We start from the raw sequence: 26,085 nt of genomic DNA on the forward strand, positions 1-26,085 counted from the left end.
AGAAAGAAAGAAACTTATGTCATTGTATACCCACACGTGGAATTATATATAAATATATATCCACCAGTGTGGATGTACGTCATCGTGTAACACAGAAGCACATCTGAGGAATTTAAAAACCCTCATTACCTCTTATCAAACTCTCTCTCTTTGTGCTAGTGGATGAATGTTTAAGAGTCTTATTCTCTGTCCTCTTCTATGGACAGAAGCCAGAGGCACTATGTCTGCTGTAGTAAAGAAACCGTGGCCTGAACTGCATGAATGGAAGAGAGCTGCTAGCTACTGGCACTGATGGTAGATCTATAGCTGTCGTCGGAAATGCCAGACCAGTGTCTAATGCAATTGTGCAGAGTGTAACAGAGTTTAGGCTGCTGCCACAGACACAGCTTAGATAAGCAAAATGACCCAATCTCTACCATGAAACCATCTACAAGTGTCTGATTCCTGGACAGAAACCCAGAAGGTAATAGATAACCATCAGGAACAGAACTTAAGAAATACGAGCACAGGTTCAAGTTCTACTTGGCAGTTGGTGGTAAGAAGTAGGCCTGTCCCTCAGTGACTGAAATGCCAGTCAGGGATAGTCATCAACACTCGCTGAAACGCCACTCAGGGATAGTCATCAACACTCGCTGAAACGCCACTCAGGGATAGTCATCAACACTCGCTGAAACGCCACTCAGGGATAGTCATCAACACTCGCTGAAACGCCACTCAGGGATAGTCATCAACACTCGCAGAAACGCCACTCAGGGATAGTCATCAACACTCGATGAAACGCCACTCATGGATAGTCATCAACACTCGCTGAAACGCCACTCAGGGATAGTCATCAACACTCGCTGAAACGCCACTCAGGGATAGTCATCAACACTCGCTGAAACGCCACTCAGGGATAGTCATCAACACTCGCTGAAACGCCACTCAGGGATAGTCATCAACACTCGCTGAAACGCCACTCAGGGATAGTCATCAACACTCGCTGAAACGCCAGTCAGTAACAGCTGCCAATCATTTTTACTGTCAGGTTTTCTAAGAAACTATGTTATCATCATGTAAGTGGCTTAGTTTGATAATAGTAGCTTACTAGCTAAATAGCTAGCTATCTATGGATTAGCTACAGTAAGGAAATGTTAGAAGCTGCTGTCAAATTGCAATTATTTTCTTAACTTAGAAGCAACCTATTTCATACATTATGCCATGATGTACTGGGTCAGGCCATATTCTTCTCTAAACATCGCATGTTTAATTTTGCTAGGGGAGCTAGGCCTGTCTTTGCTAGCTATGTTTTGAATAATGTAAATACCCTTAGGAATTATGGGTAATAAAACTACTTTTTGAATTGGCGATTATGATAAGGAATATAATGACAACTTGAAACATTGAAATTTGAAATGGAATCAACAAAAATAAATAGGCCTAGAATGTAAAGTTTGCAAACTTTAACCTGAGATTTGAAAGTAGTCGTAATTTTCTAGTTTGAAAATGCAAGCAGTTTCAGAGGTTATGCAGTAGATCATGGATAATGGAGGTTACACTGGAGTGGAGATAAATAATGTTCAAATTTTGTGGGATATTTGGGTTGGATTTGAGAGTGTGTAATGCACCAGAAAAATTATTTAAACCTTTTCTGACAAGTGTCCTGTGAAATCTCCCTGCCTGCTTTATATCTAGCAAACCCTAGTAGTTTATTGGCCTGAAGAGCCTGTGGTATTGACAGTGAGGATTTTTTAAACATGTGTGTGTGTTAGAGCTATAAGTTGAAATGTTGTTTGGGTTAATTTTCTAAAACATATACTGTTTGTTCTGATGCATTATTTCACTGCAAGATTTTAATCAGCACTGAAGATGCTGGAGATCTTCCCTCCATACCAGATGGAGACGACCTTCCCGAGATGGGAATCTTTCCCAGGACTGGACTGAGAGCACTGAAGAGAAACACTATAGGCATTTTAATCACATAGCCAAGGAACTGACCACATACTAAAGTTTCATTACAGTAATATACACCTAAACACAAAAGATTCCAAAGACACCTGCATGAAAAAACTTTTTAAACTTATTCAAACTTAAAATTGTTAAGTGGGAAGCATGTACGTATTCTTTTCACAACACTTTCTTTCATTTAGGTTGCAGGGCCGCACCGCTAAGCCCCACTGCTAAACCCCACTGCTAAACCCCACTGCTAAGCCCCACTGCATCACCTATTCTAGTAATGTTACTGGAGCAGAGGAGTAATCACCCACTGGTTCAACATCACTGATTCATGACCTCAAACATTTGTGAAAAATTTTAAAGCACTTAAAGCTATAAGAAGGAAGCAAAGAAATCTTGGTTAAAAGGCACAAGTAAAAGACAGGAACATTTATTTAGGATGACAAATTTCAGAGTGCACTACTGCTCTACACAGTCTGTCTCAGATTACATTACTTTAAGTTATCAGCCAGCAATCGATTTCAGGATTGCGGCTGAGACTTGGGATGTGATTTTTGGATACGACGGGGCTGGGTACTAAGTTAGGTGACGGGGAGCTAAGACGTTAACAATTGAATTTCTCACATTACAGTCCAGTAAAATACTACTGCACTATGAACTACATAATAATACAAATGGATGGGTGCAGAACTTCCACAGTCTTGGTCAGCCCTATGGTAGCTAAAATATTGTTGTTAACTGTTCACAACTGGTTGGCTCCACCCTTGTAGTGGGTGGCTACACTCTTATAGTGAACGCTCACTTCTGCAGGAGAAACTTTTTAAATATTGGGGGCTTGCACTGTATGCACTGGTTCCAGTGTTCATCAGTTACAGATCGTGTGTGTGGCGACTAAACATGACGTGTACCAGCTGGATGTAATGTGTAAGTGCTGTCTCCTGCGGTGGTACCATTTATTGTTACTGTAATTGTTGTATTTATTGTCAAAATTTGGTGGAAACAAACTTGCAAATAATAATTGCATGTGGTAAACATTACCATAGAGCTTTGACATTGACTTTGACTTACACACACACACACACACACACACACACACACACTCACCACTGTGAGCTCGTTGGGGGAGGCTCTGTGCTGCAGTAGAAGGTTAATGATGTGTGTATGGCCTTGCTGGGCAGCCTGGTGCAGGGGTGTGTAGCCATTCTACACAAAAACAGACAGGGAGCGAAGGACACCTTTAACATCCTCTAGTGAGCATGGAGTTGCCCAAGATGTCACATATGTATGCATCATACAGCATGTGCATTTGTGGCTAACACACTACTTTAACAAGAGAGGCTAACACACTAACACGAGGGGCACTGGACTTGGTATTCACCTTAGTTTTGGCATTGACTTTAGCTTGGTTCTTCAGGAGGAAGTGCACCATCTTCACGTTGCCATAGTGACAGGCGACATGCAGTGGAGTGTACCCCATCTTCAGGAAGAAAGAGGGAAATGAGAGAAAGAGACAGGCAGAGAGAGCAGGAAGAAGATTATTCCATTCACTCAGTGGAACTCTCAAACTCTGAAGGATATTCTTGGCTTTATTTGTGGGGATTTGTTATAGCCTTCTCCTTCTCCAGCATAACATCACTGGCTGTTGACGTGCATGGAAGGGAGCATTAACTACTCAACATGCCATCTGTCTTACTGAACACTCGTCTGAACAGTGTAAACAGGGTGCCCCCCATCCCACCCACAATGCCAATGTCAACAACTGGAGTCCCTTCCTGGTATTTGACCGTAACCACCGGTGTGCCTGTTTTCAGGGCAGCATTGTTACCGGCACTTCTCACCGTGCTGTTCCATCTGTGGTGCCCCCAGGTTATTTTAATCACAGCCTCAATTTCATTTTTTCTTCTGTGCTCTGTGTGGGAGTGCAGCTAATTCTGTAGAGTCCTGCTCTTCCTCGGGCTCACTCCCGCGAGGTTGCGACATCCTCTGTGGAGCGATCCGAAGAGTGCGTACTTCGCGGTCTGTGGGGTATCGACCGGCCTGCTGTCTGCCAGACTCACTTCTCCCTTCCTCACTGTGGTTGCACCCACTGACCTTGAACAGCTACTTTGTACTTGAATGACGCACAGTGAGGTGAGGGAGCACCATTCGTGTGTGAGATACCATGTGAGGCATTTGTAGTTCACCTTAGCCGTGCAGTGCTGTGTACCTTAGTTTCAGGGTCCACCATGGCGCCTTGGTTAACCAGAACTTCAGCCACGTTGACTTTGTCCTCCTGGGCAACCAAGTGAAGGGCTGTCAGTCCACTCTGAAACAGCCAACACAAATCTTTCAGACTAAAGGAAAACTGTGGTGTGCAGACACTGCCAGTAACTCCTCACTTTCTTTTTGCTTTTCACTCAGTTTAGTTGTTTGTCATTCCTACTCCATGACAGTCATTCCCAATTTTTTATGGTAATATCATCAGTCCAAAAGTGCTCGGGTGTGTGAAGTCGTCGTATGTTATTAATCCACCAACCGTATAACATTGCTACACAACCTTACCAATTATGTAGGAGAGCGCTAGTCACTTAGCGTCTGGCACAACTGAATGGAGGACTGGGAATAAAAGAAAGGAAAAACCATGTGTGTGGTGTTTACGAGCCACCAGCGACTCTGAAATACTTCACTCTAGATGGAGAGAATCTGAGTGTATTGACCAGTAAACGTCAGTTACTGAACTCACTCTCACTTTTAAAAAGGTCACAAAGTCGGAAGGTCAAGCCGGTAACTGAGCCTGTACATCAGATCGCCTTTCAACTTTCTAAAACCTAAAGAAGAATCCTTCAAACCTAAAGAAGAATCCTTCACCGGAGATATGAACACTTCAGAACATTCCAAATACTACTATTACTAGTACTACAGCATAATAGTTATATGTAAAATAGCCATTATAATAATAGCATTCTCACTTCACCGATAGCTACAATAGAAATGAAATAAATGAAGATACAATAGAAGATAAAATATAAAACAGAATAAAATAAAGCAGCAGAAAATAGAGGGCAGAAGTCACATAAAACATCAATTGCTACTTAAAAACTAATGTAACGGTGAACGGCGAGGAGGTGGACGCAAGTGCGGAGAATAGCAAGCTTTATTATGGGCAAATCCAAAATCAGAGTCGTTGTAGTAGTCCAGGGTCATATTACCAACACGGACAGCATGGGTATATATTATAAACAAACAAAAACATATGAAAGCACACAGCGGAAACAGGCTATAACAGATATGAGAAAAAACTCGGGGCTAAGAAACACGAAGGCTAGCTAGGACATACGGAGTACAAACTTACAGGGATACAGAGACGGGCTTTCAAAAACATTCATACATTTAAACCAATCAAACACAATGAACCTAACACATGCATTCAAATAAACAATGAACAGCCAAAACACAGGGCATCAGACATGGTTTAAATACATGAACTTAACAAGGTAGCAACGAGGGACTGGTGTAGAAAATCAAACGGGGCGGAGAAAACGAAACTACGGCATGGAACTAAAATACCTCAGACAGGGAAAACATGGAACACGGAAGCTGGGAGGGACTAACAATGACAACTAATCTGACAAGAACATCGAACATAATCTAACATTACTCTAAAATGAGGCTAAATCATGACGCGGCCTCTGGTCACTGCCAAAAAGATGGAGAGCTCCCCTCAGCACTCTGTGGTCGGGAGGTACCTGTGTGTGGCACTGCAGTAACACCAACAATAATCAATTCAGCAAGGCAGGACCCCTGGAAGGTCAGTCAGAGTTACTTAAATCCAGTTCTGAAAGACAGGAAGCCAGTGCCACTGTCTGGCAAATATAACCCCTAATTCTCAACGTTTTGCTGTGACACTGCTTCCTGTCTTTAAGCTAGAGGTGGATGTCTCTGCTGGACCAAAAAGAAATGTATGAAAGTAGTTCAGAACAGACAACACTAAAGCAAGGATGAGGCCTTTTAAAAGAGACAACAGGTCCATGACACAGTATGTGTGTGTTAGGAATGAGACATTATATGTGTGGGTATTATATGATTGAGACTTGTCTGAATGCCCTCACCTTGTTAGCGAGGTTGATGGCGGCATCGCGGGCAAGCAGCAGGGTGACCATGTCCACGTTGCCCTCCTGGGCGGCGAGGTGCAGGGCAGTGATACCCTGCCGGGTGACGGCGTTGGTGTCTGCGCCATATTCTAGCAAGGTGGTGGCAATCTCCATCTGATTCTTCTTGGCAGCTATGTGCAGAGGCGTGTAGCCATTCTGGGGGGGTGGGGAGAGATAGAGAGAGACAGAGAGAAAGAGGGAGAGAGAGCGAGAGAGAGAGAGGGAGGGTACTAGTTGAGAGGTATAATGAGAACCAGGCCAGGCTCAGTAAACATGAAGGTATATAAGAGAGATGGTGTAAGGGGGTTAAGTACTGAAACGTTATAGATGGGACGTTGGGTATAGAAGACACGTCATTTTTGGGGGGAAAAGCAGCGAGCTCATTCCAGAGCACCAGGCAGAAAGAAAAAATACATTTCCCATGTTGCCTTGCACAGGATGCCTGGAAAACCCACGAGCCTCCAAACCACCAGCGCCACTGCCTGTTGCAGATCTATGACATTTCCAAAACAGCAACCAGCTTTGTCCAAATCTGACAGAACGACCGTCAGATGGTGACAGAGGCAATGAAAGGAGACCAGGGGCTGAGCGTCAGCCTTGGAGACGTCAGAAGAAAAAAAACAGAACAGACCAGCTGTTTGAAATGTCAGTGAATGGGAACACCAGAGTCAGCACTGACGTCATGGCACTCAAGGCTGGCGTGGGCTGGGCAGGCACCAGCCACAACGCTTCCTGGCTCCCCCTTTGGTGCTTGCTTGTCGTTGGGGAGACAAATAAACAAGTGGCTCAGCATTTTTGGCCCAAGGTCCCAGTGGGCTCGTTTGGGATTATACCAAAGTAGAGTGCCTCTCACTGCCAGCATGCAGATGTCCCATCTGAGCTGGAGCGCAGTTAGGGACTCCAAACAAAAAGGGCTTAACAGGTCTCACGGTCTGGGTACTGAAGGTTTGGACTGTGAGGGGCAGGCTCTGTGCTGGAACTGGCGATCCAGGCCATGGTGCTGTTGTTTAATCAAACAGACCGAGTCAAGACATCCTCGGAGTTTGCTTTCCCTAGTGTTTATAGAGGAATCAGTTACTCAGTCTGCTGCTGAGACTTGCAACGTGTGTGAGGTTACGTGCAGGGGGGAGGAGTGTGGGTGTTGTGTGTGCATGTCTGTGTGTATGTGGTCGCAAAAATCAGAAATGCTTACTGCTTACTGGTGCTGAACCACTTATAAAACCCAGATGCATACGATTGTCCAGAGTCCACTGGGATGAGAGAGGGCCATCTCACCACAGACCAAAGAGCCGAGCCTGACAAGAGACTCTAATTGGTTGGGCAGACTGCCTCCACAAGAGGCCATACCAGTTATTTTGAGGGACCCCGAAGGACGGCTTGTTCCTTGCTGGGAGTCTTGAGGTAGCAGAGATAGCAGCAGGGCAGCAGCAGGGACTGAGCGTGGCGGAGAGCCGTGTGAATAAGGACACCCACACGCTCACCAGGCTGTGCGTTGGACTGCAAGCCGGATGATGGAAAAAGAAAGGAATGTTGTCGGGAAGCAGCGTGCTGTGTGTGTGCTGGGATTGTAGGAACCAAGGATGTGTGCTGTATGTATTGTAGGTGGTGTGAGTGTGTGTGTGTGTGTGTGTGTGCGCGCGCGCGCTCGTGAATGTGTGTGTGTGCACATGTGTGTGCTGGGTTTGTAGGAACCAAGGGTGTGCTGTATGTATTGTAGGTGGTGTGAGTGTGTGTGTGTGTGTGTGTGAGAGTGTGTTTGTGTGTGTGTAAGTGCGCGCGTGTGTGTGCGTGCATGTGTGTGTGTTGGGTTTGTAGGAACCAAGGGTGTGTGCTGTATATATTGAAGGTGGTGTGTGTGTGTGTGTGTGTTATAACTCCCTGCAGGCCAAATAGAAACATCTGAAGTTCTTGACCTCATCCAAATGCTTTTTATTAAAACTGATACTTTCATTTGAAAAACTAAGTCAAACAATTGACTTTTGGTTACAGAAGTTAAGGAAGGTGGTGTGTGTGTGTGTGTGTGTGTGTGTGTGTGTGTGTGTGTGTGTGTGTGTGTAGGGTTAGGAGTAGGTGTCGCATTCATTATCCATATGAATCATTATGTTAATGAAATGCCCCTACAAGGATAATAAACAAGACTGTGTGTGTGTGTGTGTGTGTGTGTGTGTGTGTGTGTGTGAGAGACTGTGTGTGTGTATGCACATGCATGTTGGATGTGTAGGTTAGGGGCTACAACATTTATTAGCTACAGTAATCATTATGTCAATGGAAGCTCCCTACAAGGATATTAAACTGGACTGTCTGTGTGTGTACACGTGTGTGTGGGCATATTGGATGTGAAGGATTATAACATTAATGTGCTACAGTAATCATTATGTCAATGGAAGGTCCTGCAAGGAGAGTGTGTATGTGTGAGACAGAGAGTGTGTGTGTGTGTGTGTGCGCATGTGTGTGTGTGTGTGTGTACACGTGTGTGTGGGCATGTTGGATGTGTAGGATTGTAACATTAATGTGCTACAGTAATCATTATGTCAATGGAAGGTCCGGCAAGGAGAGTGTGTATGTGTGAGTGTGTGTGTGTGTGTGTGTGTGTGTGTGCATGTTGGATGTGTAGGATTGTAACATTAATGTGCTACAGTAATCATTATGTCAATGGAAGGTCCGGCAAGGAGAGTGTGTATGTGTGTGTGTGTGTGTGTGTGTGTGTGTACACGTGTGTGTGGGCATGTTGGATGTGTAGGATTGTAACATTAATGTGCTACAGTAATCATTATGTCAATGGAAGGTCCTGCAAGGAGAGTGTGTATGTGTGAGAGAGTGTGTGTGTGAGAGAGTGTGTGTGTGTGTGTGTGTGTGTGTGTGTAGGTTAGTACCTTGGCGGCAGCGTGGGGTGAAGCCCCCTGATCCAGGAGGAGGAGAGCCACTTTCTGGTTATCGTAGTGCGCAGCTACATGCAGTGGGGTTAGACCACTCTACACATACACACACACACACACACACACACACACACACACACACACACACACACACACACACACACACACACACACACACACACACACACACACACACACACACACACACACAATTTGCATATGAATTGGCGTGAGACAAACCATTAGCAGGCCATCTGAATTAAAACACTCATTTGAACTGATCAACTTCAAAGCCCCAGTCAGGATGCACTGGTGCTGACCTGGGAGCTGCCCCGAGGACGTCACACCCCACTGCATGCCTCACTGTAGTAGTGCTGTTCAACAACCTCTTATTTCCAGACTACAACTGGGCTGGGGGCGGTTATCACGTAAATAGCAGAATTTAACCTCAATAAGATGCAGAATTTAACCTCAAAGTGAGACCTATCCAGTCAGAACGCCCCCATCTCTCCTCCATAAGAAAAGTCCTGACTTTGGGCTTGTTATCTGAGAAGTGCATATTTGTGAAATATTGCCAGAAATCCTTGAACTTTTCACTGGTAATAAAATATTTGAATGCAAACATGTTATATGACATAAAAATGGTTTATAATAGAAACTAGAGCTGTAAATTAGTATAAGTGGCACAGAAAGAACCTGCTGAAGGCTTAAAGATAAAAGGTGTGCTCTTTTGTATTTGTGGGTCTGTGGTGGTGTAATAAATTCCTGCTAAAATAAACTCTGCAGTCATTACACAACAGACTGAGAGGTGCAAAATGAGCAGAAAACAGGCTACAGTTTGGCCAACCAAAAACAGATCTAACATGACTCATGTGTGAAGGCCTAAAGCTCTTTCACAACACTTCCACTTTTACCGCCCTCATACTCTTCTCAGAAAACGTACAAAGACACCAGAGGTGGAACCACCACTAACGGCATTTGAGCATTGGGTTTCAGACAATGGGTGGCTGTCTGGATGGTTGGGGCACCCTGCTCCCAGTCCTCTGGTTCCGCTCACCTTTCCGGAAGCGTCTGGAGGGGCTCTCTTCTGCAGCAGGAGGTTGGCCACCTCGATCTTGCCGTACTTGGCTGCCACATGTAGCGGCGTGAATCCCTTCTGGAAGGAGAAAAGGATGAAAGCAAAGCAGGATCATACAGTCAAAATCAGGCGGTTACGTGTCCTGTAGACTCCTGGACCTGTGCGCGAATCAAACAGTCCACAGTTAACCTGGCATCAGTGCTGTCTATACAAGTGGACACCTGGAGGTGTTGAGAGAAAGTGACCAGAAGCAGAAGAGTGTGCTGGGAGGAAACCTCCTATCATGTTCCACAGTTCTCCTCCCTGTTGAGAAACCCCAACCCAGGGCCGTGTGGTGCTATTGCCCAAGGTACAGCACCAGTGTGACAGAGAGAACAGGCAGAGAGCATGAAGAGAAGTCCAGGCTTGGACCGCAGACAGAGGTGACGATTTACATCGTCCCTGCAAACATCAATAAGACCAACCACTATGACACTGTGGCTTTAGAATGTCTGAGAGAAGGGGGGTCATTAGAGTAGCGTGAACTCACAGCACCTGAGAACGATGCAGCCAGTCTGTTCTTCCTCTGTGAGCATATTCCCACGATGAGAGACTGAGGCAGCACCTCAGGCATGTTTGTCTACATCTGTAGTCATGCCACAGTCACAAAGACAAAACGCTCACAGGGATTTTGTGCTACAGTTAATTGTGGCAGACAGTGGAATGCGCAGGGATGTCAAAAGTGTCACAGAGGTGACAGATGTTTTAAGTTGTGTTCCAGGGGCGTGTCATTGAAGCGCTTTATTGAGGGTGACCTTCTCTCTTATACACACACACACACACAGGCACGACACCCCCCTCCTCACGCACAGGTCCCTAACCTAACGAGTCCTTCTCAAGGACACATCCATCATTCGTTAATGCTCACACACCACTGTGTCAAACGCGTCGCAGTGCCACTCACGACTTTTTCCACAGTGCCTTACAAAGAGTGTGAGCAGAAAGGCCCGAGTGCCTGCGAGCCTCATTCCATCAGAAGCGCTGAGTCATTATCTAGCAGCATAGCCGTCGGCCATGATGGATCAGCTCCTGTCTACTTTAAGTGTCAGAAAGACAAACCTGTGGCCCTGCAGTCAGCGGAAACAGCCAGGCTGAGAACCCCCACCACTTTCAAACTGTCAAAGTGGAGATTAAACAAGTAGGGGTGTGGGGTGGGGGGAGGTCTACATTATGTGGATGCGCTGTTCAAATAGTCCCACCCACCGTCCATTCCCTGGCTCAGTGACAGAGCAGAATGGAAGACCTTAATAAACCGAGATCTGTTTAAAGGATATTTTCTATTAGTTGGGCTGACAGGAGCATGTGTGTGTGTGTATGTGTGTTTGTGTGTATGTGTCACACACCACTGCTAACGGTGCCAGCCGCCTCCAGATATGCCAGTGAGGTAGACTGGCCTGATCTGCAGTAGTGTATGACTCACACACACACAGTACTGCATTGCACTGCAGAGGCGACAGAACTGCAAATCCTACAGTTCCTTCACAATCCCCACATACGTTCCAGTGTATGTTACCCTGAACATCATTTCCAAAATATACAACAACACCAAATTACCAAATTAGTTCTATAATAATAAGAATCACTGGGTTGCAAGCCCACTTGTGTGTGAGAGTGTGTGCGTGCGTGAGAGAGAGTGTGTGCGTGCGTGTGAGAGAGTGTGTGCGTGTGTGTGTGTGATAAAAAGTCACCGACCTTGGTGGTAATGCCCAGTGAAGCGCCCTGCTCCAGCAGGGTGGAGGCTACGTCTTTGTGCCCCTCGCGGGCGGCCAGATGCAGAGGGGTGTAACCCGACGTGCTGGTGGCGTCGGCGGAGGCACCATGCTGCAGCAGCTGTTGCACAATGTCGGGCTTCCCCAGGCGACTGGCAATGTGCAGAGGGGTCTGTTCATCCTGTACACACACACACACACACACACACACACACACACACACACACACACACACACACACACACATTTGCTCCCTCAATAAGATAAAGTGGACTCCTTTGGATTCTCTCTCAGTGTTTATACAAAGAAACTAACTTATGGAAATAAAGCAACAATGGTTGTGCATTAACAAATAAACAAGCCAGATGTTTCTCATTAGCATAAGAATGTGAGGTGCAGCACTCCAGTCAGAGGAGCACTGCAGTCTACAGATGTTTTCTGTACGGTACTTCATACACTCACACTACACGCTTCACTATACAAAATCACCACAGCTTGTATCACCAAATGTGTGTGTGTGTGTGAGCTAAACTAGACAGAGTTGTGTACAGACCACAGGTACTGTAAAACCACTACACGTGAGAAGAACTTCCCGCTGTGTCCCTCTTACCTTAGACCTGGTATCCACCAGAGCTCGGTTCTGCACCAGATACTTGACCACACCTGTCTGTCCAGCTCTGGCAGCCATGTGAAGTGCTGTCTCCCCCCTCTAAAACACACACACACACACACACACACACACACACACACGCGCGTGCGCAAACTCTCAGTAAACAAGTTTCTGGGGAAATATGCCACTGCGCTGTGTGTGTGTGTGTGTGTGTGTGTGTGTGTGTGTGTGTGTGTGTGTGGGTGTGTGTGTGTGTGTGTGTGCGTGCCTGTGTGTGTGTGTGTGTGCGTGCCTGCGTGCGTGTCAGACCCAGCCCCCTTTTCCTCTGAACCAGTCAGCTTCTTTCTTTATTGTGACTGCTACAACCTGTAGCACACCACAGAGCGTGTTTCTATGGAAACAGCGGACCAGAGCTGGCCCGGTCCCTGTCTGACATCACAGGGGGGCGGGGCAGTGGCGGAGGGGTCAGGGGCGGAGCAGCTGAATTTGATTACAGTCTAAGTGCAGGCCTGGAACTGTAATTATGAGTGTTAGCAGACCAGACCTGCTCTCAGACCCTTGTTTAAGCACAAAGACCAAGACTATTATTACCCTAAAAGGCCTTAGTGCACGAGACACAGAAAACAGCAAGGCAACAGCATGCAGGCGATGGGAGACACACACCCTTCTGGGGAAGAAGTCCACTGTCTCACTTTTACATTATTAACCTCTTTTTGGTGATTGGCTGTGTGGGGTGAAAGGCTGATACCGGGGTGGGGGGGGTTGCTCACCACATTAGCCGTGTTTGGCGACGCGCCGTGATTCATCAACTGTGTCACAATGTTTTCATGTCCCATAAAGGCAGCCACATGAATCGGTGTGAGTCCCGACTGGTGGAGAAAGAGAAGAAAAGAGAGAAACAGAGCGAGAAATTGAGAAAGAGAGAAAAAAACACCCTGAAGTTTGAAGTAACATTACCTCACTGCATAACGGCAAAGCTTTCATCACCAAACAGTAACGGCACGGTGCTGCTTAGTGTCAGTGTTACAGAAGATAACAGAAGATGAGATATAAACAGATCAACAGTCCACTCAACATGCCCACAAATGTTTGATACAGCTTGTCCAAGCTGAGATCACTCTATGAGTAATACACAGGCCACAGCAAACCATGGATGACCACACACACACACACACACCCAGATGAAACTACTACTCATTCTCTTTCTCTCTCTCACCTCCGTCACTGCCTGGATGGATGCGCCATGCTTCAGCAGTAGCTCCATCACTTTGCTCCTGTTCTTCTTGCAGGCGATATGGAGCGGTGTAAACCCATTCTACAAACACAAAGCCCCAGTTAGAGCCCACGTCTGCCCTCCCCGCGGCACGGAGACGCCTCCTTTGCTTCTAGTGCTTCCACAGCCCTCGGACACGCTAGGTGAACATGTGCGTGCCAAATGGAGCTGAGGTGTTCACACCGCTGCCGTTGGGAAGTTTGGCAAACTCCTGTTTCTACGGCTTCCTTTCAGTTTCTTCCTGTTTTTCTCTTTAGTAAACTTCAGGGACGCACCCATTCTGTTCCGATTACTTAAGATTATGACGGCATACTCGCTGTCCTCAGCCAAGTGTGTGTGTGTGTGTGTGTGTGCGTGCATGCGTGTGTGTGTGTGTGTGTGGATGAATATGTGTTTGTGTGTTTGTGTGTGTGCGTGCATGCGTGTGTGTTTGAGTGTGTGGATGAATATGTGTTTGTGTGTTTGTGTGTGTGCGTGCATGCGTGTGTGTGTGTGTGTGTGTGTGGATGAATATGTGTTTGTGTGTGTGTGTGTGTGCGTGCATGCGTGTGTGTGTGAGTGTGTGTTTTACAGTTTACCATGATGCTGTTTATGGAAATAGCAGACCTAATGTAACTGTCTCTGGATATAAGCAAATCTGCGCTCTGTTGCATGGCCAAGGTACACGGCCAGTATTTGAGGTGTGGCCCATTCATTTGGAAACACAGCAAATGAAACCGATGCCTGGAATTAGCCGGGACACCAAGCAGGAACTTATCTGCTCGTGACAAATCTTAAATGTAAAGTCCACATATTCTGGAACCATGCTCCTGTGTCCTACCCAGGGACGCTACCCGGCCATGCAGCGAGGGCTGTTCTGTTGGTCTGCACCCACCAGAGCTTTGGCGTTGGGGTTCGCCTTCTTGTCCACGATGACTTTGGCCACCTTGTAGTGTCCACAGTGGGCGGCCACGTGCAGGGCGGTCAGGTAGTCGTTGGTGACGTCATCCACGGGCATGTCGTGGTGGAGCAGGAGTTGGACGCAGTTCAGGTGGTCTCCCTGCGTGGCCATGTGTAGCGGAGACAGGCCGTTCTGTGGGGCACACACACACACACACACACACACACACACACACACAGGAATGAACCAGGCGGGGCACAGATGGGGGTTATGGCTACGTGTGTGCTTATGGATGGTGGGACCGTACTTTGGTCTTGGACAGAATCTGAGCTCCACGGTCCAGCAGCATCTCCACGACTTGCTCGTGACCGCTACGAGCGCCGCAGTGCAGAGGGGTCAGACCGTCCTGTGGGTTCGAGAAACACATACACACACATTCGTTTTCCAGCCTGTTTGCCACTAGAGAGCAGACCCCTCCAGCAGCCTCCGTACTGCACAGCCACGCTGGCTCCTTCCTGTCACATGGACCACGTTCCACATCAGGGCTTTTTTTGTGTGCAGATACATCAGCTGTGCGTTACTCCTAAACAGAGCGAATGTCGTGCACATGCTGCCCCTGAGTGATGAGACTTCTCTCACTCTCCAGACGTTCTTTTTATGTTGTGCAACTGGCATAAGCAATAACTGCTGAAGTCACTACAGGGAGGTTCACTGGGACCAGAAATAAAGGCACGGTTAAATCTGCCTGGTTAAAATACACCTACCACAAATTAATGAGTATTTAATAAGAAGGGTTCTGCTATTTTATTGGTTCTACTAAATTAGAGCAACTGACTCAAGGAAATCACTATTATTTCTGCTGTTTTGTCTCTAATATACTGTTCAAAGATAACATGCACTGTACAGTAGCTAATGCCAAGTAAAGGATAAAAACTTCCTATGGTTTATATATAGTGTGCAACTCTGACCTTGGTTCTGGCATCGATCCGGGCACCTCGGTCCAGTAACAGTTTGACCATATTCCTGTTCCCTCTCTTTGACGCCACATGTAGAGGCGTAATGTCATTCTGTAACAGTCAGGGGCAGAACAAATGACACATGATGGGAAACAGTGTGACAGACCACCTATTTTGACCTTAAGACACAAGGTAATATTTCTTCTCATGTTTGTTATTTTTTGCTTTTTACTGTGATACTGTTACAGCAATGACAGTCATAAAAGTCCTGAGTCTGTTGGTACTCTGGCAGTGCTGGGCACAACAACCTCTGAACTGGACCACAGTGGAACTGAACCACACCACCCTCTAGTGTCAGTCCACTCTGTTACCACTGAGTGCAAATTCAGTGACCCCTCCCCCTAACGACCGTCATGTTGAATTTGATCCTTTTTGGTACTGTGATGTCCATCAGTAGGCTCATCTCTGACTGCATGACCTGGACACTCAGGTCTGAGTGCTGGTTCTTCACATAAGAAAACAAAACAGTCCACTGACATCACACGGCCTAATGTGTGGAACACTGTACAGCTGCAAAGATTCATTTCTGTGTTTGATGTGTGTGTGTGATGGCATTCTGGATGCGGGTTTGAACTCTCACCCTGGCTCTGAAGTCCACAGCGGCACCGCGGTTCAGGAGTAACGTGGCCACGTTGATGTTGCCATAGTGAGCTGCAATGTGCAGAGGGGTGAAGCCACTCTGGAAAGTGGGGGTGTCAGAGGGGAGAGAACAAGGGGTCAAGGCTTATGAAACAGACATCCAAGGGTCACGATCGGTCTCTGAAGGCTCGGGTGCACAACAGGATGGGACACCAGCCAGGCAGAGCGCAGGCGTGGAGCCGTGAGGAGTGGCACATCCCTCGAGCCAACGCCGTCCCCACCCCGTCCCCGAATGTGGGACGTCCGAGCAGTTCTGGAGACCTGGTGTTGCGTGTGCTGGAGGTGAGGCTGTGGGTCGGTGTAGAGGGACGTGGCTCCTCAGGGCTCAAAGCGGTACCAACCACCAGGCCTCAGGCCCAGTGCTGCCAGACAGACACTGAGCCAGGGAGGAATTCTTGGGCAAACATGCATGCACAATGCACTGCACCGAAGGAATGGTACTCAGCTGGCAGGAATATGGCACCATAAACAACCACAAATCAGGCATTAGCCAAACGTCACTGACACGTTTCTTGTCACTCGTCATTGCGAAGTTTGAGTACAAGGTCTACGTGCGGCTTCTGGAGAGTATACCTGATTATAAGTTCATTATAACCACTTGGCAGTGAAAATCTACGGTTAAATTCAAGTAATCAGAACTGCATGTGAAGCTGCGAGTCTCCCTGGCCTGCAAGACTGGCCAGTGGTGTTAGTGGACACCCAGGGGTCAGAGGTTACGGTTTTAGTCTCTTGTGAGTCGTGCATAAGGGTCAGTAACAGTGGCATTCAAGGTGGAACTTTCTTGTAGCCATGGCAGGTCAGAAGAAGCAGACATTTGCAGTGAGAGGGAAGAGAACGAGAGAGAGAGAGAGAGAGAGAGAGAGAGAGAGAGAGAGAGAGAGAGAGAGAGAGAGAGAGAGAGAGAGAGAGAAAGAGAGAGAGAGAGAGAGAGAGAGAGGTGACTCCAGCTATCAGTGGTTGTTGGAACTGTCTGTGAAGTGAGTTCAGGAGTCAGGATCAGAGTGGAGATGTGCCCCCTAGAGGAGATCTGCGGCCAAACTGTGTCTTACTTTCTTTGATGCAACCCTTCTAATATAATATTGTTCAAAAAGGCAGGTACAGTAGAACTTTTATTTTAGACAATAGAATTTTGAATGCTTAGTGTATGCAAGACAAATCTGATGGCCCAAAGCAAAGAAGAGAATTAAACATGGCATCTATCTGCCTGAGTGAGCCATCTGATTAGCGAGGTCTGACTGAGGTCTGACTGAGGTCTCCCACTACAGGTGTCTGTCTGCAGGATTCCTTGTCCAGCAGTCTGCTTGAACCCCCAGTCTCCAGTTCCGTACAGCGTGAACCAATGAGAAGAAGCAGAGCACATGGGTGGGCGGGGTGATACAGCAGCGGGGGGCGGGCAGGTATGGGCGGGGAGAGGGGCATATGTACCTCTGTCGTTCTATTCACCATCAGCTACGTCAGTGCCCGCCCACCGGCCGAGAGGGAGAGAGAACGGGACGGTTAGTGCTTCACACAGTCACAACGACAGGCACCAAAAGCTGTAGGGCGGATCCATGGTGCAGGACAGTCAACACGCACAAGACAAAAAACGAAAAAACAAGCACACGATAACAACACGAGCACTAAACTGGATGGTGCTTGAAGAATCTACGAGCTTCTAAACCAATGAAATTTCATCTGCTCGTGTTGGAGCTCCTAACATGGGCTAACATTATCAAGGAGAGTGTCTTTAAACATCTGAATTAAACATTTGGGTGTTTATTTATTAGCAATATGCTCATGTTAAGCACCATCTGTTGGTTTTTGCTTGAGTCTCAGTATTTATTCCCACAGACTGTTGATCTGTAATAAAATCTACATGAATATTTCCTCCAGGACATCCAGCCAGCACCATCAAGTTCTACGAAGACACGATGAGCGGGACGTTGTATGGGGATGTGTGCAGGAGGGCGCAGGTGGAGGTGGGTCACCTTGGACTCCACGTCGGCGTTGTGGTCATTCTGGAGGAGCAGGGCGGCCGCCTTGGTGTCGTCCTTGCGGGCGGCGATGTGCAGGGCGGGCAGGCGGACCTTCCCCTTGGTGTCATTCTCCAGGAGCAGCGAGACCACCTGGTCATGACCCTGCTGCAGGGCAACGGCCAGCGGTGTGAAGCCGTCCTGCACGCACGCACGCACACAGACACACACACAGACACACACACACGTGGGTTACATGGGTAACAGCCGTCCCCAGGATATCTTCTGATGAGTCATTTTCATTAGTCAGGCTGCGAGCCATGAGAACAAGACTCTCTCATTCATTATTCATCTATGAATCCAAGACTTCAACTATGAACCTGCATAACATTCATGCAGTTTGTGTGTGTCTGAATGCACAGACATGCTGGTGATGCTCAAGAACAGTGGCTTCTGGGTCATTGAGCCCTCCTAACATTACGTCTCTCGCGCACACACACACACACACACACACACACACACACACACACACACACTCATACCAAGACCCTGACTGCACACTTAACCTTCAGCCTTGGTTACTTTTTGTAAAACAAGTGCAAAAAGTGTTGAAGAATTTAAGAACCCCCCCAAAAAAACAAAAAACCCAAAATGCCATCAGATAATGTGAATGTAACAATTTCATAAGGAGCTGTGATCTGTAGTTAAAGCAATACACCAATTCCTCAGTGGGGTCGGCCTCGTGCGCTGCAAGCTGGCAGAGGCAGGCGGTGGAGTGCGTACCTCTGTAGCGATGCTCTGGCTGGAGCCGTTGTCCAGCAGAAACCGGACCACGTCCAGGTGGTTTTCCTGAGCAGCCATGTATAGCGGCGTGAAGCCATTCTGTCCATCACAGTGTTACACGATTAGTACCGAGTTCCAGCTCTCTTCCCACACACCCTCACAAACACAGTCGTTACACTGACTCAGCCAACTCAGTTAGCAGTTCAGCTGTTAACACAACGTGGTCAACAATCAAATACTCTTTCTAACACTGGTTTCCCTCTGTGTGTATTCATGATGTGACTGCGATGTGCTGACTCGAGAAACTTCCCATGTTACAACCTTCTCACAGAGTAACAACCTTCCCGTGACCTTAGCTGACCCTTCACCACAGTGAGTGGTGCTATTTTTGGTGCTACACTTTAAGAGCAGCAGTGGGTTCCACTTATGAAAAATTGACAATCTTCTCTACTCAGACAGTCATGTCACCTCTCACTTATGCAGACCAGTGTGTGTGTGTGTGTGTGTGTGTGTGTGTGTGTGTGTGTGTGAAAGGGCACTGCTGTTTCATCACCCCCCTACGACACACAATACTCAGATAGGACAGCGAGACTTACGTCTCCACAAGTTTATCTGTTCTCTGGGGGACACATTTAAAACTGCCTCAGTGGGACACTGCAGGGTGCTCACAGATAAGGTGCCCAACCCAGCATAAAAACGGCAAGGTAACACACAGGTAAGTGTGTGTGTGTGTGTGTGTGAGAGAGATGAGAGAAACTGATAGACAGAGAGGATTTTTTGCTGAAAACCACACAACCACACAATTTATTTGCTACTATACACAGGTTACACATAGGCAAGTGTGTGTGTGTGTGTGTGTGTGTTTGTATGTGTGAGTGTGTGTGTGAGCGTGTGTGTGAGCGTGTGTGTGTGTGAGCGTGTGTGTGTGTGAGCGTGTGTGTGTGTATGTGTGTGTGCGCGTGTGTGTGTGTGAGCGTGTGTGTGTGTATGTGTGTGTGCGCGTGTGTGTGTGTGCGTGTGTGCGCGTGTGTGTGTGTGTGAGCGTGTGTGTGTGTGAGCGTGTGTGTGTGTGTGTATGTGTGTGTGTGAGTGTGTGTATGTATGTGTACCAGATAAAATTCAGACACCTAAGACTTGTTCAAATATTTCTTTGAGAAACAACTTCTGCAAATTGCATTTCTGGTTAGTGCCTTCATGCAGCTGCCCTAACCTGAGATTGTGCATTGATGTTGGCTCCGCTGGTCACCAGCTCCTTCACGACTTCTGTCTGGCCAGCGAGGGAGGCGATGTGCAGTGCAGTGTTACCCTTCTGCAGGCAGATAGAGGTGAGACGTGAGACGCCATGGCTAGACGCATGCGGCTAGTGTGTCCTACACCTCCTAGAGCCCGCATCCATACAGGCCCCTGCTAAACAGCAGACCTATTCATACTGCTGTTTGTGTTTCCATAAATAACAGTAATCATCAACGTCTTTTAACTGTTAGCTGTTTCAGACATCTTCTACGTATCACAATGTTTTTTTTGTGTCCCATGACTGTTTGGTAAACTAAATTACAGTCAGATTAATTTATCCATTCATGTACATTAGAGGATTTGTCAATGTTAATTTCCTGAAAACACCTGATTTAAGAAAATAAGACAATAAAAAACAAAGACATTTTTTGTTGCAATGGCTAAACTATTCCCATTGTAATCCAGTCCATTCTCTTCTTCATGTTTGCTAGGTTGCTGGAAGTGGGACAGAGGCCTCCTTTTTTGAGTGGTTTAGAAAAACTGATTTTCGATTGGTCTAAAAACGGATGCATCGGTCATTTTAGCTAGAACACTTTTTCTGAAACAAGAGCCTTGACAAAGTAATTACAAGAAGCATTACGAGAAGCATGTATGTACAATGGTGCTAATATATTTTTTGCTATTGAATTTCAGTGGGTGTGAGGCAGTTTTATTTTAACGAGCATTAATTAGCATTTATGTAATTCATGTAAAAAATTGTCCAATACATATTTAAAAGGGCTTTAAATGTTAAAAACGGTGAACATCCCATTTAAGGAAACTCCTAGCTGGTGAACAACGCTACACTAAGGTTCGCTACGCTAACAGGTTCTGTGTCCGATTAATCAACCAGTGTGTCCCAGTTGTCTGGGGCAGCAACAGACTAGGCTGCACTCACCTTAGTAGCTGCATCGATAGTGGCTCCCAGTTTGATAAGCTGAGCCACCACCTCCACATGGCCTTCTTTGGAGGCGAGGTGAAGAGCATTCAGGCCATTCTGCGCACACACACACAGAGAGAGAGAGAGAGAGAGAGAGAGAGAGAGAGAGAGAGAGAGAGAGAGAGAGAGAGAGAGAAACTGATATGTAAGCCTGCACTGTGCTGATGAGAAGGTGTTTTAAGCTCTGAGTGCCTTTGATTGTACTCCATGTTACACAACACAACATTAAAACCAGCAGCTGACTGCTGTGTTTTAGATATCACGTCCTTTTTCAAGTGTTTACAAACTGAAGGGCTTTTGCACAGATTTGTGTGTGCCCTAATACGAGACACACATGGAATGTTTTTCCACTTTCAAAACTATTCTTGCTGTTCAGTTGAGCCCACGAGCATTTTGAATGTTTTGATGTGAAGTTTTAATTAAGCATCTTTAAAAGGCAGAACTCCAGTTCCCAGGGTCAGTCAGTACTTTTACAATTCAGAACAATACGCAGGACTGTCAACGAACTGATTATAGTGTACACGTCACCTTACACTTCACAGATAAAGAGGACTATACTCTATTTAAACAAAGTGTAATCCATGTTTTATAAATATAGAAAGTACCATCACATTTGGCCCCTACTAGCGTCCTTATCGTCATGGTTACTCTGTCTCGTGTATTTGTTTTGCTTCTGTGTTTCGTTGTCTCCGCCCATCATTCGTAGAATCTGTGTCTTGCTAAATTCTTACGAGCGCGTGTACTTAAACCCTGTCCGTTTCCCGTTTGCTGGTCATTGAACTCACAGCCTCTATGTGTTAAGTCTAGCCGCTGTTTCCCAGTTCTTCATGTTTCCTGGCCTTGTGTTTATTCCAGCCTTCATTTATCGTAGCCTCTTTGTTACAGCCTGCATCCCGTTTGTCATCGTGTGCTTTTGTTTCATTTAGTTGATCATATGTTCCTGGACTCTCAGTATTGCCTCACTGACCCAGTGCATCCACAACCAAATCCAAGGATCTTGGTGACAATTGTTAGAAAAAAAGTTTTTTTCCCCTCAAACTAATAATTAACTATATCAAATTCCAAAATGCAAATATGCTCACTTAAAAGTAGTGTTATTTAGGGCACTACCTGGCATGCAGCAGAATTAATGTGGAGATTAAATAAAAGCTATTCATCTGCAGATTAGCAAACCAGATGAACATCCTATTTTGGGGATTAAATTAGTTGGGATGATAAAATAAACAATAATCCATAATCTAATGGATGCACAGCATAAAAGAGACACTTGATTTAACATACTGGCAAAGTCTGTAAGCACAGTACAACAGACCTGGTTGCAAATGTTGATGTCCACCCCAGACTTCAGGTAATCAAGGGCTTTCTCCAGGTTCCCAGCACGGGCTGCTCGTAGATAACTGGCATTGGTGTCAGTCTGCATAACAGAAAAAACAGGCAAACTCAATGGGCTGGTTTCAAACAAGGCAACTTTCACTCCACCAACTTCTACTGAGGTACTTCATGTCTTCTGTGTAGAGTAACATATGGTGTGTGCGTGTGTGTGGGAGGAATCCATTTCAACATTCCTTAACGTGAGACATCCTTGCAATGCCAGATCTTTCAACCATGTTTTCTCACGTGACACTTTTCTCACGTGATACGACATCCCTAACCCTCATAATCCAAATCTGCACTCTCAACATAAAGAGTTTAGATTCTACGGAGCATGTAGGCTCTTCCTCAACTCTTTGGGCATAGGAGAAGACAGATGGTGAGGACTTCCAGAAGGTAAATGCCCAGCATGGCTGGCTTTACCCAGTGTGGGCAAGAGCAACTCTTACCCTGAAAGGTCACACATTTGATTTAACCAGTTTAGCACCCCAAAGGGCTTTATGACAAACTGATGCCTGGAAATAGGTCTGCTATAGCAGGGAAACATTAAACAAGGCAGTACTTTGGCCTCTAGGACTTGGTGTCCTGAATGCCTAACTCAAAGATATATAAAAAAAAAAAAAAAGATCAACACACGAAACATGAGCTTTTAAGCACATGAGAAGTGAGGCATGTGAAATTGCCAGACTATGTGATATGACCAATATCATATTCCATGTACAGGCAATTTCATATCCAGGTAACGACACATACAATAGATATTCTGTAAAATCAACAACAAAAAATAGTTTACATAAAAATATCCACATGGAAAGAGCTATTTATTACATTATATCGTGGTACGATGGCACAGTCCTGGTAGTTTTAAAACGGTGCGATTTAAATTGTTCCTAGTTGTGACGTTTTGGTCTTATTATCTTTAACTTTTTAAAGGAAATTAGCCAGTTACGTAACCAACTAAATGTAAAACTGAAGCAAAAAAGCGTGTTAGCAGTTAGCTAACTATCTAGTTCCCGTCCCACTAACATTTAGCCAGTTAGAGGCTAGTTGAAGATAAAACCAAGTTAGTGGGAAGCGTGTTGTTAGGCAGCTAGCCACTTAGTCTCCAGATCCCTGTGTTGGGCTGGACAGCTCACAACTCTTCACTCTCCGCCGTCGTAACGATTATCAACAGACCAGTCGCTACCTCTCCACAGCGCGATTTGTCATTCAGTGTAACTTCCATGTTTATGTTGCCTTCACGCACCTCCAAAGGATGCAAAACACAATGAAATAAACGATAGAACATAATAGCAATAGGCTTTTTTAATTGTCCTCACACCACCATGCCAAAACATCAGATGTTAGTCATGAAACGGTTCTACTGCGTAGTCAGGACAATGGAAACCAGCTGCCCCATTCACACAGTACAGGAATGAGACTCCGACACAGCTCTGCCCCACTAACAGTCGTAACAGCTTTCCGTTATCGGCTGCTCTAAAGGCGTTGTACCAAATGACGATGCATCTCCACATAGACCGTTAACTTCACTTTTAATTAACAACCTTGCAAGAGAACGAACATTTGAGCACGCCAGTCATGTCCTACAAATACGTTATATCTATCTGGTCACAAGTAGACTCCTGCATGCCGATTGGTCTGCCTGTAGCAGACTAAACAGGACATTTATTCAAATGCTCTACAGCTGGGTTTCCCGGCAAAATTAATATACCAATATTGATTAATGGTCGGCATATCGTTAACAAATATACGGTACTTACAAAACCAACAACATATCCTTAAAAAACAAAGAGAATATAAAAATTAGTTTTACTATCCTAATTAAATACTACTTTTGGTGGGAGGGAAAGATTATGAAGGGGGAATTTCAACGTGTGTTCACTGCGCATCTGGAAAGGGCGGCAACATTGCACACGTGAGAACTTTATTCGCGGAAGGGGAGATGCCGCACAGTAACGTGAACATTTGATATTTGAAGCGATCGGTGTTTGAAGCTGCATTTGTAATGATCCTTTCATCAGTGCGTGAAAAGCATCCACAGGCATCGGGGTTTCTGGTTTCCGCTGTGGCTGAGGAAAAGGTGTGGTCAGCCTCTTGCCATGGAGAGGGAGGAGGGGGCGCGCGCGCGTTCTGCTACTGCAGCAGTGCTGTATCTTAGTAATACTTCCCGCACACCCAGACACATGAACATGAACACGTATTCCGACTGCACTGAAAAGTCACATCCACATTTCAACACGGACAATGGGGATAACTATTTACTGCATATAGGTAACGTAAAGCTCCACGGCCACGTTTTCTTATCTGTGACGCACTTCCCAGCGACTCCCAGTGGTGGATCTTGTTTCCACGGCTGCTTTTAGTCCGATCCGTCTCCCAAAAGAGTATTTACTAATCAGATAGAAACGTCACTCTGATCCACAGCTGGACTTTGCATCACCATTCCCAAAAGTAGCATAAAAATGTCACTCTCACTATCTTCAGTGGAGGGTAATCCACTGCAGTGTGTGGGTGTTCTGCTTTGAAGATCTCTCTCTCTCTCTCGTTCTCTCTTTCTCCATTACTAGAGTCTGTCTTCTGAAAGGACCAGACTCATAAAACGTAGAGGCATTTGTCCTTCCCTCCTGGGGTTTACACTTTATCTTCTCCGGCCTAGTCTCCTCAAAGACCCCACAGGCCATCAATTTCACTCTCAAGGTCAGGAGTCCTTGAGGATTTATAAGTATATAATCAATACAAAACTAATGAATCATTTTTCACTTTCAGTTCTGTCCTGTGGAAGTCCCTTGGATGCAGGCTAAATTGGCCTGCGTACTGGTCTGTACTGAGCTTGTATGCACACGAACTGTGAAAACATCCATGCTGCCTGGTGGGAAAATGGCAATAGTAATCTTGTTTGTGTAATACAGTGTTTAGCCCAAAGATTGACCTCACAGGAAACCATGTGGTCAGGCTTGATGTTTAGACCCCGTTTGAATGTGAATGTGAGAGGTGGAAGCAGAGTGTGAGGGGACGTTGCTGTAGTCATCAACAGCCTCCCAGAGAGGGAACTCATAAGGAGGGGCGTAGTGTCCTCTCCCTGAGGTCAGCATGGACTGGAGGACAGCTCAGTGTAAAAAGCTTTACGTCCTGCTCACACCGACACATATCTACACACACACACACACACACACACACACACACATTCCTACCTCATGCCACCCACACCATTGTTTTTCATTTGGTTCACACAGCATGGTGAAAATGAAGGAATATTAGACCATATGCTCCATTTTTCTTTCCCCGCCCACAATTCACTGGCATATAACCCTCGGAGTGCATGATTACATGATTACATGTCTGAATAGCAAGTTAACCTAGAATGCTCAGTATTCAAAGGATGTCTACATTATTATAAATAAAACACGTCAAAAACATGTATTTGTCATTTCTCTTATCAAATTTCTTCTGCCAATATCAATTTTCTCCTGTCAACACTGGGCCCAGTTCTAAGGACCTGGATGAGTGCTATTATTTGAGCCAGGGCTGCACACTCCAGAGTGACACCTCGGACAGCCATACCATTTCCATTTACAGACTGGG

At 46.0% G+C, this 26,085-nt stretch overlaps 1 protein-coding gene and 1 long non-coding RNA gene across 16 annotated transcripts in view; one reads left to right on the forward strand and one right to left on the reverse strand.

Moving 5' to 3' along the window:
• ank3b (ankyrin 3b) overlaps positions 1–26,085 on the reverse strand; it is a 104,933-nt gene that overhangs the window by 39,760 nt on the left and 39,088 nt on the right. For 11 of the 15 annotated variants that reach the window (XM_035533839.1, XM_035533838.1, XM_035533848.1 and 8 more), the window contains exons 2-21: positions 22,445–22,546; positions 21,091–21,189; positions 20,131–20,229; positions 18,921–19,019; positions 18,153–18,338; positions 17,611–17,634; positions 16,127–16,225; positions 15,499–15,597; positions 14,838–14,936; positions 14,525–14,722; positions 13,594–13,692; positions 13,148–13,246; positions 12,378–12,476; positions 11,751–11,948; positions 9,999–10,097; positions 8,939–9,037; positions 6,024–6,221; positions 4,142–4,240; positions 3,314–3,412; positions 3,040–3,138 (exon numbers count right to left, since the gene is read on the reverse strand). In XM_035533839.1, coding sequence (XP_035389732.1) covers positions 3,040–3,138; positions 3,314–3,412; positions 4,142–4,240; positions 6,024–6,221; positions 8,939–9,037; positions 9,999–10,097; positions 11,751–11,948; positions 12,378–12,476; positions 13,148–13,246; positions 13,594–13,692; positions 14,525–14,722; positions 14,838–14,936; positions 15,499–15,597; positions 16,127–16,225; positions 17,611–17,634; positions 18,153–18,338; positions 18,921–19,019; positions 20,131–20,229; positions 21,091–21,189; positions 22,445–22,546 — 2,292 coding nt within the window. Of the gene's footprint in view, positions 1–3,039; positions 3,139–3,313; positions 3,413–4,141; positions 4,241–6,023; positions 6,222–8,938; positions 9,038–9,998; positions 10,098–11,750; positions 11,949–12,377; positions 12,477–13,147; positions 13,247–13,593; positions 13,693–14,524; positions 14,723–14,837; positions 14,937–15,498; positions 15,598–16,126; positions 16,226–17,610; positions 17,635–18,152; positions 18,339–18,920; positions 19,020–20,130; positions 20,230–21,090; positions 21,190–22,444; positions 22,547–22,697; positions 22,728–26,085 lie in introns of those variants that run through there. The other 4 variants (XM_035533851.1, XM_035533852.1, XM_035533850.1 and 1 more) reach the window with 2 other exon arrangements.
• LOC113576999 lies at positions 19,527–21,038 on the forward strand. The gene is made up of 3 exons (XR_003410578.2): positions 19,527–19,635; positions 20,108–20,245; positions 20,645–21,038. It is a non-coding gene; the product is annotated as an uncharacterized LOC113576999 (long non-coding RNA).

Source organism: Electrophorus electricus, chromosome 14 (assembly GCF_013358815.1).
Source record: "Electrophorus electricus isolate fEleEle1 chromosome 14, fEleEle1.pri, whole genome shotgun sequence".
Classification (NCBI taxonomy): domain Eukaryota; kingdom Metazoa; phylum Chordata; class Actinopteri; order Gymnotiformes; family Gymnotidae; genus Electrophorus; species Electrophorus electricus.